We start from the raw sequence: 15,921 nt of genomic DNA on the forward strand, positions 1-15,921 counted from the left end.
ATACAAAACGAAATTCGTTTTAAAGAAAGGATTTGTACTTTCTGTTTTGAGGTCTCTGTGAGAGTTTGAAAGTCTTTTAGTGCTGCTTTCAGAGCGCTCGCGTCCATAATGGAGAACTGTCACGTAATATTATTTTTTCCTCATAAATGCGAACACGAAAAATAAAAGACAAAAAACTTTTAAGTAAAACTTACTCCGAAATTGTGTCCTCGGCGGAATTCGCTCTTCAAAATGCTGCCGTTCGTCGTCTGAGTTACAATCTTTCTCTGAGGAAAAGGTGCATTCTTCCTCGCTGTCCAGAATCATCTGAAGGGCGTCTTTACCGGAGAAGCGTGCCATACTCAAAACGCGATGAACTATCAGTAAGTCTGATGAAGAAACTGTGTTTTTATGGCATTGATCGGGGGGCGTATGCGATGCATACTGGATCACCTAAACTATTTACCATGTGAATAGCGCCGGGGGCGGGGCGGTTTATAGAGATAATGAGGCAGAAGGAAAAACGGTACCTCTCCTTGCTTTCAAACGGATTACATGAGTTGAAAACATTTGTTTTTTATATAAATTACTTCATTTACAAGATGAGATTTCAAGCTTCATAAAGACATATCTCACATGTCTGTGTGAGAAGTATTCGCTGAGTTACAGTTCATTTTCGGACGCGTTTCAGAATGGACTACACTGACAGAGAGAAGGCAGAATTCGCTTTGTGTTTATTTTTCTTTATTTGGCGAAAAGTCAAGTCAAGTCAACTTTATTTATATAGCGCTTTTCACAATACAGATTGTATCAAAGCAGCTTCACAGTATTAAATAAAATAGTACATCAGTGTTAGTTTCTAGTGTAAAACGTCCACGTTTGGTAATGCTGATCAATAGTATTGTTGATTGATTCATTAAATTAAGTATCCCCAACTGAGCAAGCCAAAGGCAACGATGGAAAAGCACCACACTTTGTTTTTATTGTGAGTATACACAAAAATAATACACATTTAACAGAATCGATTGATGTACGAAACTCCTATGAAAAATCAAAGTCAACAGAGTATTTATGAGTTTCTTTTACACTGATAAAAAAAGTGAGCTGGTATCGCCGGCGATACCGTCGACCTCAGGGGGTTAATATCACCACACAAATTTATACATTTATTCCTTTTTTCTGAACTGTCTTGGCCATCGAAAACACGTGTTAGATTAACGTCCAATTAAAATGACTAACCATGTATGTAAGTGATTGTAAAGTAGACTCTTACTGTGCCAATTTGGTGTTTTTGATCACTGGCAGCAGTCTCATCACTGCTTCATCAAATTTTCTGTATTTCTGCAGTTCAAACTTCTCTTGAGTCTCTTCTGACATCAGGAGCACAAACACCAGACCAGACCATTGAGCAGAGGACAGATTCTGTGCTGAGAGATTTCCTGAGCTCAGATTCTTCTGGATTTCCTCCACAAAGTCATCTTTTAGTTCACTCAGACAGTAGAAGAGATTGATGGTCCTCTCTACTGATACCTCCATCTCTATTGTCTGTTTGATATAGTCAGCAGTGTCTTTAATGCTCTCTGTTTTGAGTTCCAGTCCTGGCAGCAGTTCCTTCAGGTCACTCTGATTGGACTCCAGTGAGAGACCCAGAAGAAACCGGAGGAAAAGGTCCAGGTGTCCATTTTTGCTTTGTAATGCCTTGTCCACTGCAGCCTTATGAAGTTTAAACAGTGGCTTTTTGGAGAGTTTCTGTGTCATTTCTTTCCAGAATGGAAGAAATGGGTTTGCCTTCTTGTTTTTGTTAATAAAAAACACATAGAGAGCAGCAAGGAATTCTTGTACACTGAGATGTACAAAGCTGTAAACATTTCTGGCTGAAACAGTTTCCTTCTGAAATATCTGAGTGCATAACCCAGAGTACACTGACCCTTCAAGGACATCTAGTCCACATTCCTCAAGATCTTCTTTGTAGAAAATCAGTTGACCTTTCTTCAGCTTTTGAAAGGCCAGTTTCCCAAGCTTCAGAATAATCTGATCAAAAGACAATGCATTGGAATTAGATTCAGGGCCATCACAGTATTTTTCTTCCATCTGTTGCTGCTGAGAAATTAAGAAACTTGTGTACATCCCTGTGAGAGTTGTGGGAGTTTTGTCATTGTTCTCTCGAGCCAGTAGAGGCTGAAGAACAATAAGAGAGATCCAGCAGAAGACAGGGATGTGGCACATGATGTACAGGCTCCTGAATTTCCTGATGTGACTGATGATGTTCCCAGCAAGCTCAGAACTGCTGTTTTTGATGAAGTAATGCTCTTTCTGCTCATCGTTAAATCCTCGCACTTCGGTGACCTGATCAATGTATCTTCGGGGAATCAGACTGGCTGCTGCTGGTCTAGATGTGATCCAGATGAGAGCAGAGGGAAACAGATGTCTTTTGATCAGGCTTGTAACTATCTTACTCAGTGTTGTTTTTTTGTGAACATCTGTAAATCTGCCACCCTCTTTAAAGCTCAAAGGGAAGCGACATTCATCCAGCCCATCAAAAATGAACAAGACTTTACCATCACCTTTAGGAAGAGAAGGTAGTTCTTTAGGATCACTAAAGAAGTGTTCGTGAAGCAGTTCCATGAGACTGCAGTTCTCCATATTCAGGTTTAGCTGACGGAACGGCAGAGGAAAAATAAAGGTTATATCCTGATTTTCTTTTCCTTCAACCCAGTCAAGGATGAATTTATTGACAGAGACAGTTTTTCCTACCCCTGCGATCCCCATCGTCAGCACCTTTGTGTTTCGTTTAAAAATGTCATTACACTTGATTCCCGTCTCCTTGGCAGTCGGTCGGTTGTGATTTGATTCAATCTGTGTCACCTCGTGCTCGTTCACTCTTCCTCCAGTCTCATTCTCCACCACGTATAAATCAGTGTAAATATCGTTCAGGTATTTCCGATGACCCGTCTGTGAATTACCAATCAATATCTGCTTGTAGTCCCGTCTTAATATGTCCTTCAGTCTGCGGCTGGCTTCTGTGTAATCAAGAGCAGCTTGACTGTCATCTGCAGTAGAACCTTTAAAAAAGAGGGAAAAGACAGCAAAGACTAAATTATCATGTTTTTTATAAAGTCTGAATAAAACCTATTTGTAATTTGTAACCTGGTCTGCAGTTCCAATTTCAAAAATAACTACAGCACGTGTCATCAAGTTTTTGTCATTAAAACGCTCTTGTATGTAGGACTCATTTCTTACGCATCTAATCCCATGCCTCCGTTGCTAATTCCAATTGCTAATTGAACACGTGTGCATGATCAGTCAAAAGCATCAGATTACATTGGGGGGAGTTCACAAAGCAGCCTGAACTCTGAAGGACAATCACACACACACACACACGCAGAAACCCACTACACAAGGGACTTTTACCCATAACGTCACTTTTCAATGTACTACATATATCCCTCTTGTGTTAAGACGCGTCTATAAACCACAGGAAAGCATATATATGTTCTATCGTAACATTAATCGAACTGTAAATGCCTATAATATGCATAATAATGTATCTTTGCATTGCTACAGCGTCTATATTCGGTTTTTATATCCTGTGTGATCCTCTCGACCTGACGAAGTTGAATTTCGATAACCAACTGCAGTAATTTGTATCATTTGACACATTTCATATGTCTTGAGCAAATCTTCTCAAATTCGATCTCACTCATGACTCATTCAAGTGGGCGTGTCTAACAGGACAAAGGAAAATCTTCCCGCCCGAGATGCTCTAAGATGATTGGTCCGCACCAAGTAGGCGTACGTTAAGTCTTTCCATAAGAAGACTTACCTAGAGTTCTTCAGCAAGCACTTTTACGAGCCCACTTCGTCAGTGAGAAGATCCATGGCTCCCTTTAAGGGAGCATTCTCCGTTTCTCTTTTCTTTTTCTTTAAGTCTTTTCTTTATTTTCGTCTTCGGACTCTCCCTACGTTCAGTGAAGCGAACGTAGCTGGCAACTTCAACTCAAAGAAAAAGACTCTTTTGAAATTCCCGCGACCGCGCTCAATGGAAGAGAGGGGAGTGCAAGCTCCTCTTCCTTAAGGACACACGCACGAGCATGACTCTGCGTTCTTCAGCAACAAAGAGAACCATTTTGCAAGATAAGTTTTATTGAACTTCTAATGTGATCTGATTCCCTGTTGGCTCTCAAAGGGATCTTTGTCTGTAGTAAGTTGCCAGTCTCTTCTTCAATTCTCCTTCTCATTCTCTCTCTCATCCTTTTCTGTCATTCTATCTATTTTATTTTTCTGTCTATTTTATTCTCCCTTTTACTGTTATTCGTTATCTTGTATTGTTTAACTGTATGTTATGTACATAGACATATAATCCTTGTATATTGTGTAGTTCGTATATTCTGTAGTTTTGGCATTTATTAAAACCCTTAATATTCTTGATTGATTCTGTCTATAATTCTCACATCACAAAGTCAATGAAATGTTTGATCTTAGCTACAAAGCTTTACAATTTGTGACTTTTCAGTAACCTACATTTTATAAGGACAGGAGAATAGTTTCATGGCCAGAAAATGAAGCTAGCGCAAGTTCTGCCAGGAAGACTCAATCGTTCGCATCATGTATTACCTTCTCTCCTATCCAATCATATCCTTATAGCCAGTATAAAAGGGCGGTACTTACTCATGTCTGAGTTCGCAGATGCTGTCGCTTCAACCAGTTCGCACAATCGACACCGGCGTTCACTCACTCGCGTTTCGATTTCAATCATAACACAAGTCTCGTTGATTTGATCTCAGCAATTTCTCGGGGTGCGCGAGCGCGACACCAAGGATGTGGCGGCTTTAAATCTCACGAGAGGCGATCCTCACAGGGTTTTTTCTAGTCCAAGTTGAAGTTCCACTTTCAAGGCTTTTACGTCGGTAGGCGCTTCCAGCGGCCACTGTTTACATGTCCCCATTAATATGATTAAACTTCATTCAGGTAAGTATATTAATTTGCTACTCCACTGCTACTTCATCAGCGGTAAAGTTCAAATGGTGACTGTGGTGACATGGTAGTTGTGCATTTACAGCTCGCGCTCCTCATCTGCTCACTCACCATGTTAGAGTGCCTTTCAACTTGATTTTCGCTTCTCTGAATTCGTTATTGCTTCGGCATTTATGGTGATGTTTTGCCAATCACTTCCCGACTGCCGGGAAGATTTCGACTTTTGCCTAGATGATTGCAGACTTCAACGTGTGTTCTAACGTCTCTGAACATTTTCATAGAAACCACCTAAACAATCTTCCACACAAACTTTTAAAGGGACATTACAGTTTGAGGTGGAAATGACACCAATACCGTGTAACAGCTATATTTTGTATAAAAAGTAATATTGATAGGTTGTCTCATATGAAATACTATAATGCATTATTTTACTAGTGCTTAATTTAGTATTAATAGTTACCAGTCAAGTCATACTTTTAAACTGCATTTTCATTGTCGAACTTTAAAATCCCGGGTGTGCGACAGGGAGAAAACAGTGATTTTGACACCTATAAGAGGTTGAAAAGCTTTAAAAAAAAAAAAAAAAAAAATATATATATATATATATATATATATATATTTCACTATAAGTATCTCATTAGACAGGGCATTTATCTCTCCTCTGTTAACAATGGCCACTCAGTGCTAATTAAGCGATCCGATCATCTAGACGAAGGATGCATATCCGTTCAGATTTGGACATTCGGAACAGCAAAGGTTAGACGAATTGCAGAGTCTGCTCAGGCTTCTTTCATTAGCGCTTTACCGGAATTATCTTATAGTGGCTGCTAACATCTTTTGGTTTCGAAATAGTGGCAAAACTTATGTTGTACGTGCTAACGAGCTCGGTTGCTTCACTAGGCAGATCCTCTTGTTAGACGATTATGCTATTCCTGAGACATTCATCTGGCAATCAGTAGTCTCCAATTTCATGATTAAGGTCATGCAAGCACATTTCTGACCTCTGCAATGCCATAGCTATGCACCTTAGTTTTCAGGCGGCTGTACCCTTCAGCAACCCTTATCCATCACCCTGCCCTTCTCTAACAGCGATCACGTATATTAGTGACTATGCTCAATCCAGCTAGACCATGTATCATCGAAGGTGTGGCTTCCTACACCTTAAGAGCTTATATTTCTGCAGAATTGATTATAATGTTTCGCTTTATTTCCCATCCTGATCACGGACAGTTGGTCCTCGCTCGTCTACAAATTACGAAATCGATGTATGGTGGGTCTTCAGTGTCCCCAGGGTGTGTGTGAGTGGTTTGGCTAGGAATGCCCAAATATATTTTCATATACTATGCCGGAATTATTATTGAAGGCGAGCAAAGCGCATGGTTGTCTACTCTGTCCCTTTGGATCCAGTCGGCTGCTGCTCCCAGCAAGGGGTGGAGTTCAACAGCTCGTTTTCCAGCTTTCAGGATGGTTAGTTGATGAATTATGTAGCTTATGTGTAGTTATCTTCTAGTTATTGATTAGCTCATTCTGTCTCGATATGCTATAAATCATATTCCGGGAGCTGGATTCATGTAGCTTTAGGGTTTGTGATGCCTCTAATCTAGAAGGAAGGCCGCACAGTCCCTCTCAGCGTTGTTGTAGTCCTTAAAAAGCAATCTCTTTAAATTATATATTCAATGCTTGAACTTCATGCATTGTAATTTTGCAGATATTGTTTATGCTTTAAAAGCAACATTACAGGAAGTGAAATCCATTTAACCCCCCTTTATTACCTCCATCTGTAATGGTCTCTTCTCCTCCCATTTTTCATGTTCAGATTGTAGCCACGTTTTAACAGCATTCATGGCTCATGCTTGCCTGGTAAAACCAAACTCCGCTACTTCGCTTTGCTTCGTGGACAGAGTCTGGAAGGGCATAATTGAAAAGCGTTTCTCTATCGTGGTGTGGGTGCTTGTCTGAAGTTTAAAATCATTGGTACCCGTAAACCAATCATATAACGTTCGGTTATGACGTGTGTTATGCGCAGGCTCAGCCGCATCTAATTTCCACTGTAAACACACGTATGATGAGAAAACAAAACCATCGAGCGAAATACTGGAGTGAACATGGCTGTGAACGACTTTCGCAGATTTTGTAAATCTACGCATCCATGGTACAATCAGTATCTACGTCACGGCTCTCAGCCCGCCCTCTGTTCGTTGTTGGCCGGCTGTTTTGCGGCCGGAGGAAATCTGAGAGATAGGTTGCTATCTCAGACCGCGCACAGAGCAAACTGAAATTGAGCGGAAGTATGAAGTCTGACGTAGTCAGGCTAGGCGCATGCATCCAGGGGAATTTATTTCAGTTCAAACACTCTAATCTCACCGCAGTCTTTCTTTTTCTGATTCACCTCCTCACCTAATTCTTTACTCTTTCTAAGCACTCCAACTGACTCAAGTTCTAGTTTCACATTAACAATTTCTAAAATAAGCAAAACATTTTGTCCTTCTCATCTGATTAAATCCTTAAAAACCTGCCCTAGATCCTCTGATCACTGGTCATTCCTTCAGGATCGGGACAGCCACTTCAGCAGATGAACGTGGCATTTCTACTCCAGCTATCAAGATGCTGGGCAAATGGTCTTCCTCTGCACTTGAGTCCTAAATAAGACCAGATTTAAAAACTATCCTCGAAGCTCAGCAAGCTCTCCGGTAACAGTCCAGGTAAATACCTATTTAAACACTGGTGGTGGTGTCTGGCCAAGTGGCTTTGCATGTATTATGATGGCTGTGGTCCATCGACTGAACTTAAAGACGGCCAGCAGCCACGTAGCAAATTAAATTGCTGCGATCAGTCGACAGATCCAAAAGTGGCTGAGACTCACGCGACATAACAAAAAGATGGCCGTGCCCCATGTGACAGGTCCAAAGGTGGCCGTGGCTCATGTGATCGTAACAATATAATGGTCAGCGGTCCATATGACAGAACTTAAAGATGGCTGTGGTCCATGTGTCCTATCAAAAGATGGCCTGCGGCCATGTGTCCTATCAAAAGATGGCCTGTGGGTTTTTGTCTGTTTAAACAGTTGTTACATTTTATGGTTTCAAGTGGCTGCGGCCAAGTGTACTACCAAAAGCGGCTGTGGCCCATGTGTTCTATCAAAGGACGGCCTGCGGCCTATGTGTCCTCTCAAAAGATGGCCTGCGGCCATGTGTTCTATCAGAGGACGGCTGTGGCCATGTGTCCTATCAAAAGATGGCCTGTGGCCCACGTGTACTATCAAAAGACGGCCTGTGGCCCACGTGTACTATCAAAAGATGGCCTGTGGCCCACGTGTCTATCAAAAGATGGCCTGTGGCCCACGTGTCTATCAAAAGATGGCCTGGGGCCCATGTGTTCTATCAAAAGATGGCCTGTGGCCCATGTGTCCTATCAAAAGATGGCCTGTGGCCCATGTGTCCTATCAAAAGATGGCCTGTGGCCCACGTGACTTATCAAAAGATGGCCGTATTATATATAAAAAAAAAAACACGCATAAGTCTAATATTTTTTCTTTCTATTTTAGGAACTTCAGGATTCACGACGGGTGGGTATACTTCCTCTACCGTTCTTTGGGGGTGGGCCCCGTCCCGGTGGATTATTACTCCACCTATCTTTGGGGGTGAGCTGCGCCCCTGCCTTCGTCTTCAGGCAGGATATGCAGATTCCGTACCCTCGGAATGCGAGTTACGGACGGGGCCTATGCCAAAGAATTCGATTGTTTGCTGAGCTCTTAAATAAATGTTTATTGTCACAGTATTAATTCTCCCGAATCTTTCTGGTAGAAATGAAGCTAGCGCAAGTTCTGCCAGGAAGACTCAATCGTTCGCATCATGTATTACCTTCTCTCCTATCCAATCATATCCTTATAGCCAGTATAAAAGGGCGGTACTTACTCATGTCTGAGTTCGCAGATGCTGTCGCTTCAACCACCTCCATCCTCCCCATCCACCACCAAGACGGGACTTTTCCTTCATCTCCCTAACATTCTATGCTGGGTCCTCCCCTCCATCACCTCCAGACGGGCTCTCCCCTCTACCCTGAAGACGCCAGGATGTCCTCTCCTCCTTCCACCCCACCACCACCAGATGGCCCCCTTCCTTACTTCGCAGGGGGTGAGCTGCGCCCCTGCCTTCGTCTTCAGGCAGGATATGCAGATTCCGTACCCTCGGAATGCGAGTTACGGACGGGGCCTATGCCAAAGAATTCGATTGTTTGCTGAGCTCTTAAATAAATGTTTATTGTCACAGTATTAATTCTCCCGAGTCTTTCTGGTAGAACTATTTTTCCTGAAATTATAAGAAGTGATAACTTTATTGAGAAGTTGATAAGTTAATCTTACGGGCGTTTGCTGGACAAACAGATTGTTCAATAACTAAATTAATTCCATTAAAGGTTATCTCATACAATCGATCTGTAGAAGACTGTCGATATATTAATGACGAACCATAACCCGTTGTGGTAATCATTCATATATACAATCGATCTATTTTCAGCTTCGATAATTTAATGTAACTGTAATATGCAATATAGAGGTCGACCGATTGATCGGTCGGCCGATTGATCGGCCGATTTTTTGCATTTTTAACATAATCGGCATCGGCCAATATCCAAGTGTATCAAGCCGATTATTAGGCAGGCGCATCTGTGGGCAGCCTAGTGTTGTTGTTGTGGAACACGCATTCGACGCACGCTGCGCCTAGAGTCATTCTCCAGCAGAGTGAGCAGACCTCATCCAGTGCTTAAGGAAGGAGCTAAGTTCCTTGGAGAAAACTCCTTTATATTTAATTAAAAACTTTTGATATGTTACTGCCAACTTAGAGAAAAAACATGAATAGGCGACATGACGTTCGGCTACTTTGAAATTGATAGCGTAGTTGAGGTTGCATTAGCACAGCAGAAGGGTTGCGATCATGTCACAATAAGTAAGCAAGAATTTACAGACAGTGAATCTGAGACTTTTATTTGTTCTGTTTGTGTGTCTTATATTTGAGAGGGTTGTCACTCAATGCAGAGAAGTAAGTAATAAAAAAAAGAGACCAACTATATGCTAGTGAAGGACTGGCTTTGCTTTGCTAGGGTTGGGTAGCTACAGACAGACCCAGTGCTAATACGGCACTGGTGCCTTAACGACCGTTATTTACCGGACAACGCGCATTTCTGTGCTTCATATCAGTGCTACTGTTATGTCTGTGCTTCTCTTGGATGCTCTGAAAACGGACGTTAGAATAACAGAAACATCGCTTCGCTGCACTTGACACTAGTCAGCAGTTAACTTTAACATTCCGTTAGCTAGTAGCTGGATTAAACACGGTTAAAATGCTGGCCAAACAGTATGTGTGACTGTATTTCACTGTAGACTAGGGGTGGAACGGTACATGTATTCGTATTGAACCGAAACGGTACAGGCGTCACGGTTCGGTGTATAAATTTCCACGGAGAATACACGCTATAAAAATAAATAAAACTCGCGTGCAAAGTAATGCGGAACTACTGTTAGATACGCGGGTTCTTTAGGGACACCTAATCTGTAGCTCCGCTTTAGCTCCGGCTGCGATGTAAAGATTGCAATGCGTTGTGTGTGTGTGTGTGTGTGTGTGTGTGTGTGTGTGTGTGTGTGTGTGTGTGAGAGAGAGAGAGCGCGGGCGCGATCGAGATCGAAAAGTTGCGTGTTTAAAGTCGCAAAGTGTTTACTTATATTTGTGTGCAAATGCGCGCGCGTGTGTGTGTGTGAGGCGCGGGCGCGATCGAACAGTGGAAACATAAAAACATACTCCGTCATTTTGTTTATCAGGACATCATTCAAACTGCAAAGCGTTTAAGTTACTGTTAATTCAAATGTTAAGGAAAACAAATATATTAATCTGAAATGTAGCAAATTAATTTTCAATTCATTCAGGTACAATTACCAAACATATCTCAAGTTCTTTTTGTCTTTTGTACAAGTGCAGATTGGTAAAGTGTTCAATAAATGTTTTTGTTGAGAAATCTTGTCTATCTTAAGTATTTATTTGTGTTACATTTTATCTTTCAAATAGAGGTTAAAAACAAGCACATAATCGGCCAAATATCGGCCAAAATAAATCGGCAGCATTTATCGGCCATCGGCCGACCCGGATTTCAAAAGATCGGCATCGGCCTGAAAAAAAACCATATCGGTCGACCTCTAATGCAATATATATATTAACCCTCTGAGGTCGAAAAACGCGCCGGCGCGTTTTGCTGGATTTTCTTCACATTGTAGCACTTTAAACTTAAATTACTCCGTCATTTATGGTCATACAGAAAAAAGAAATATAAAAAAAGAATCTGTGATATTTCTACTTTTGTATGTGTCCACTTACAATCAAATCAAAACATTGTGCTTTTGTAAAATAAAGAAAATAAACGGTGTGCGTTCTGCCTCTCCGTCGCAGTGAACTTTTTTTTCTTGAGCACGTCTATAAACTGAAACAAAACTCAGCGAATACTTGTCACACATTTATGAGCCATATACCTTTATAAACATTTAAGTGTGTACTTTTAAATGATCGGATTCAAACTGAAAACAAATATTCTCTGTTTAAGTAATTTGTATAAAACCAACAAGATGTCCAGCTTCTCAAACGCTTCCTAATTTGTTTTAATTTGACCACGCCCACTCACGCAAAAGAGATTCACATGCAAATCTCCACATGGAACGCGAACGCGCTCATTACCTCAAAAACAAAACACCAAAACACTTCATCAGTCTCTGCTTTTCGTCGAGATTGAAAGACGCGCCGTGAGCTTACATTGGCTTTACCCAATTAGACAAGAAAGATGTAAGGTAAGAAATTCTTACATATTAGTTTGTTATTGTTGCATAAATTTCACATTGCAGTTGAACTGTTGCTAGATATATGGTGAATATTATAATATTTAGACCCGTGTTTACTGTTACTGTGTTTGTGGATATCTGCTCAAACGTAGATATGTATATGGTAACCATAATGTTTTATATTTGAGCGCGATCGCGTTTGAAAGTATCATATTTTGGATTGTTTGAAAAGCAAAACGCACCAAACGGCTTCATGTTTTTACTATTATCTCATTTCATATCATCATAACGAATGGAAACATTTGAAGTAACATGATAATCAATATATTTTTTCTCTAGCTTAGTTGTTACTGAAATCTTTTGGAAGATTTATATGCTGCTATAGGTTATTGTTATTATTTTATGCAGCACTGCGCATAGCCTATGCCTACAAGGCACAACAAACCTGGTGTTCATTATATTATATATTGTTGGAAACATTTGTGTGTGTGTGTGTGTGTATTCTGTGAATTTTAAAAAGCAATTTCAATTCGTCCAAAATCGTGCAGGCCTTTCTCTTGATATCAGTATGTTCACTTTTTTCTTTCTTTCAGGGCCCAGATGCCACTGAGTCCTGATGACTTCAACATTCACACAAGTCTCTGTACATGAACATGGTAAAGTGAAAATCAAACACCTTGGAAATGAAAGGTATGTACAATGTTTTTAGGAATGGCACAAAGGTCTCTTTCTTTGGATCATTGTTTTCAATCAGTGCTTTTTTGTCATTTGTTGTGTATATTTGGATTATGTTGTGTTGTAAATAAATCCAAACAGTTTAAAAGCCATTCTTTTTTAAATCTCCTCATTCTTGGTGCAAGGTTGGTCAGAATGGCAGGGCTTGATAGCTCCTAATAGGGCCATTAGGGAGTGTCTTTGTCTTTCTCAGGTGTGAAAAGCTTACATATTAATGAGGTGATCCGCCCCTCCCGCATAAAGCTTTATCACACAAAACACGTCGTAAAATTTTTAAATCAATATATTGTCTTCTCTGAATGAGCAGTCAGGGTGATTTTTACATAGTTTTGGAGCAAATATTCTAGGCTATGTCATACAATTTTCAAAAGTCTTGTGAAGAAATAATCAGTATGGGTTTCATGGCCTTATTTCAGTGAGAATTTTTTTTTTGTATTTTCACAAACCACGCATAAATATCATTATCTCAAAACTACAAACTTTTACACACATGCTGCTGATATATTATTGTAGCAGAGTTTGTGCTGAATACAGTGTAATCAGACTTTAGCCATGAAAATGTCACAAGTAACAGAAATAACCACAAATGTCAGAGCATGTCAGAACACCTCCAGGCCCAGAAAACAGCTCAGACCCCAGAGGGTTAATCATATTCCTGATTAATTATTAAAATTCCCTATATATAATTTGAGCTAATGTTAATGTACTGCCCAGTGCGGTTACAGTTTGTCCCCAGCTTTATGCAGTTATTAATGCAGTTATGAGAGAGAGAGAGAGAGAGAGAGAGAGAGAGAGAGAGAGAGAAGCATGTGCGCCAATATTATTATTTATTTATTAATTCAATTCGTTTTAATTAATTCGTTCATTCTTTTTTTTTCTATTAGTGACAGTAGACTAGCCTAATAAATGAAACGCAAAGCCCTTTTAACAAGTATAGGCATGTCAATAATTATTTATTTGTTATATTATCTGCAATAATTACGTAAACTGATATAGCAAATTGGTTATCAGCATGATTAATAAATTATATTAACTGTATCCAGAAAGGGAGCAGAGAATGTGACCGATCTAGCGAGAGTTTAAGCACTCTCACAAACACTCCTGTTAAAATCACAGAAGCTGACGACACTGCGACATGAATCTCTTACATCGAAATCTGCACTTTGTTGTTTGACGGGAGAATTCACGAGTTTCAGTCAGAATTCAGACAGAGAGCGCGCACTGAACAAAACTCTTCGTTTCAGCAATGACTAATCTGAATGCCTCTGATTAGCCAATCACATTTAACAGAAACAGGTGACTTGTTATAATGCACAGCGCTGCAAAATGAAATCTGACGGAATTCTGCCGAATACATCAAAAAATACTTGACAAATGCATTCACAACCTTGCAACTATGTTATTGTACTTTAATAGCCTACATAAAGTAATACATCCTTTCCATTCAGAGTTTAGCCCGCAACAATAGAATAATTAATATATATATATTATATATATTAATAGGTTAAAATAAAATAAAACATCTACTACACTTTTTCAGTAAAAAAAACAAAAACAAAAAAACAATCCTCCTGAAGTTCTCATGTATACTTTCCTTATGTGGGCTTCTGGGTCGCTAGCACCTTTATTTGACACTGACACGTAAGTGCCAGCTTTGCAGGTCATGCATTCTGCTTTACACGGATCCCGACTGAAACGAAAACACGGGAATTTTCTCTGTAAATCATCTGTGAATTTACATTTGGGCTTTTTTTACGCTGTTCAGGAGCCATGTGCCACTGTTGATAAGCAAGCCGTGGTGCTGAGGGTAATGACTGAGATGCAGTTTGACCAATGTTTGCGTTACGTACATGACCAATCAAGGCGTGTGAGAAGGCGGTACCTAAAGCAATGCTAGAACACACATCAGCCCGATCACTTGTTTAGAGTTCATGTAAGACACGTCGCGTCTGAACACGTTGTTGTCTTTGGAGCTCCATCGATTTGATTTATAATTCTTGATTTTCTCTTTAAACTCACTTACAACGAACATTTTCTACTTTTCCTCACTGAGAAGCACTAACTTACTGCTCAAACCTCATAGTTACAACGCGGACTGTTGAGCTGACGCGTCTCAAGCCTATTAGTGATCCAACAACGGATACTCTTATAGGTTACTCCTGTGGATCACGGCTGAACGCGTCTTCTCCACACTCATTTACAAACATTTTTTCGCCTATCGTGCGTCTATTCTACACCCGTACCACTAAAAAACGGATTAGATCCAAGACTTCAGTCATAAACTAGTATTAATATTGATAGCATCACTGGTAGCGTCGTTGCTAACGTACTGTCCATCTGTTAAAATGGCGAATATATCAGATGTAAGTAGTCTACCTTTTGGTGCAGGTGAGGACATATTTGAGCTGCACGCGGTGCAGTCTGAACTGGAAGCTGTTAAGAAACAGATCCACGACCTTTTAGTCAGACAAGCCGAGCTGCAAGACCGGCGTCTAGCTCTTGAAACATCACGCACCGATGCACACAAATCAGTGATTAACGTTACTAACCCGCTGACTCCGACCTCGTCTACTCCGTGCGGTTCTCAGCATCGGTCCCGAGCGCCGAGTTCACGATCAGCCATGGTCTCGTTCACTCCGGCTCCAACACGCAATCACGAAGCCTGGATGGTTCCGCAGCGGAAGACGCGAGTCAGGTCTAGACCAAGAATCTCTCCGCCCTTCCCGGTTTTCGAGATATCCACCCAAAACCGCTTCTCCCCTCTACGCGAAACAGAACGCGATGCTGTGATCATCGGCGATTCCATCGTTCGGCACGTACAAGCCACGTTAGGTAAAAGTAAGGTGCACAGTCACTGTTTTCCTGGTGCTCGTGTTTCTGACATCGCTGCTCGCGTTCCCGAGATTCTAAATGGTGACGAGCGCGTCGGAACTGTGGTCCTGCACGCGGGAGTGAACGACATCAGGATGCGCCAGACGGAAGTTCTGAAAAAAGACTTCAGGAATCTGATCGATACGGTACGCAGCACATTGCCCGAAACAACGATCATTGTGTCAGGACCGCTTCCCACGTACCGACTAGGACTTGAAAAGTTTAGTAGATTATTCGCGCTAAATGAATGGTTAATTTCATGGTGCAGTGAGCAGAAACTGCTCTTTGTAAATAATTGGAATCTGTTTTGGGAGCGTCCTAGGCTTTTCCGTGCTCATGGCTTACACCCAAGTAGAATCGGAGCAGATCTCCTGTCGGATAACATCTCCAAAATGTTAAATAGCTTTTGACTAGTAACCAAAAGTCCAAATCATAGTCTCTGCTGCACCAATTTAACTGATATAAATACTAGTGTAGAACATTGCATAGAAACTGTGTCTATTCCTCGTTTAGTGCGATCAAATAATAAATCTGCAGGATCTTGG

General features: G+C 40.9%; 1 protein-coding gene across 1 annotated transcript in view; it reads right to left on the reverse strand.

Annotated features, from left to right (window-relative positions):
• The window catches only part of LOC308689341 (NACHT, LRR and PYD domains-containing protein 3-like), a gene marked incomplete at both ends in the record, with an annotated part of 130,213 nt that overhangs the window by 110,352 nt on the left and 3,940 nt on the right, over positions 1-15,921 (reverse strand). The window contains one exon of the mRNA XM_081362991.1: positions 1,253-3,041. Coding sequence (XP_081219117.1) covers positions 1,253-3,041 — 1,789 coding nt within the window. The remainder of the gene's footprint in view (positions 1-1,252; positions 3,042-15,921) is intronic.

The sequence above is a fragment of the Scardinius erythrophthalmus genome, assembly GCF_964197995.2.
Source record: "Scardinius erythrophthalmus genome assembly, chromosome: 4".
Taxonomy (NCBI): domain Eukaryota; kingdom Metazoa; phylum Chordata; class Actinopteri; order Cypriniformes; family Leuciscidae; genus Scardinius; species Scardinius erythrophthalmus.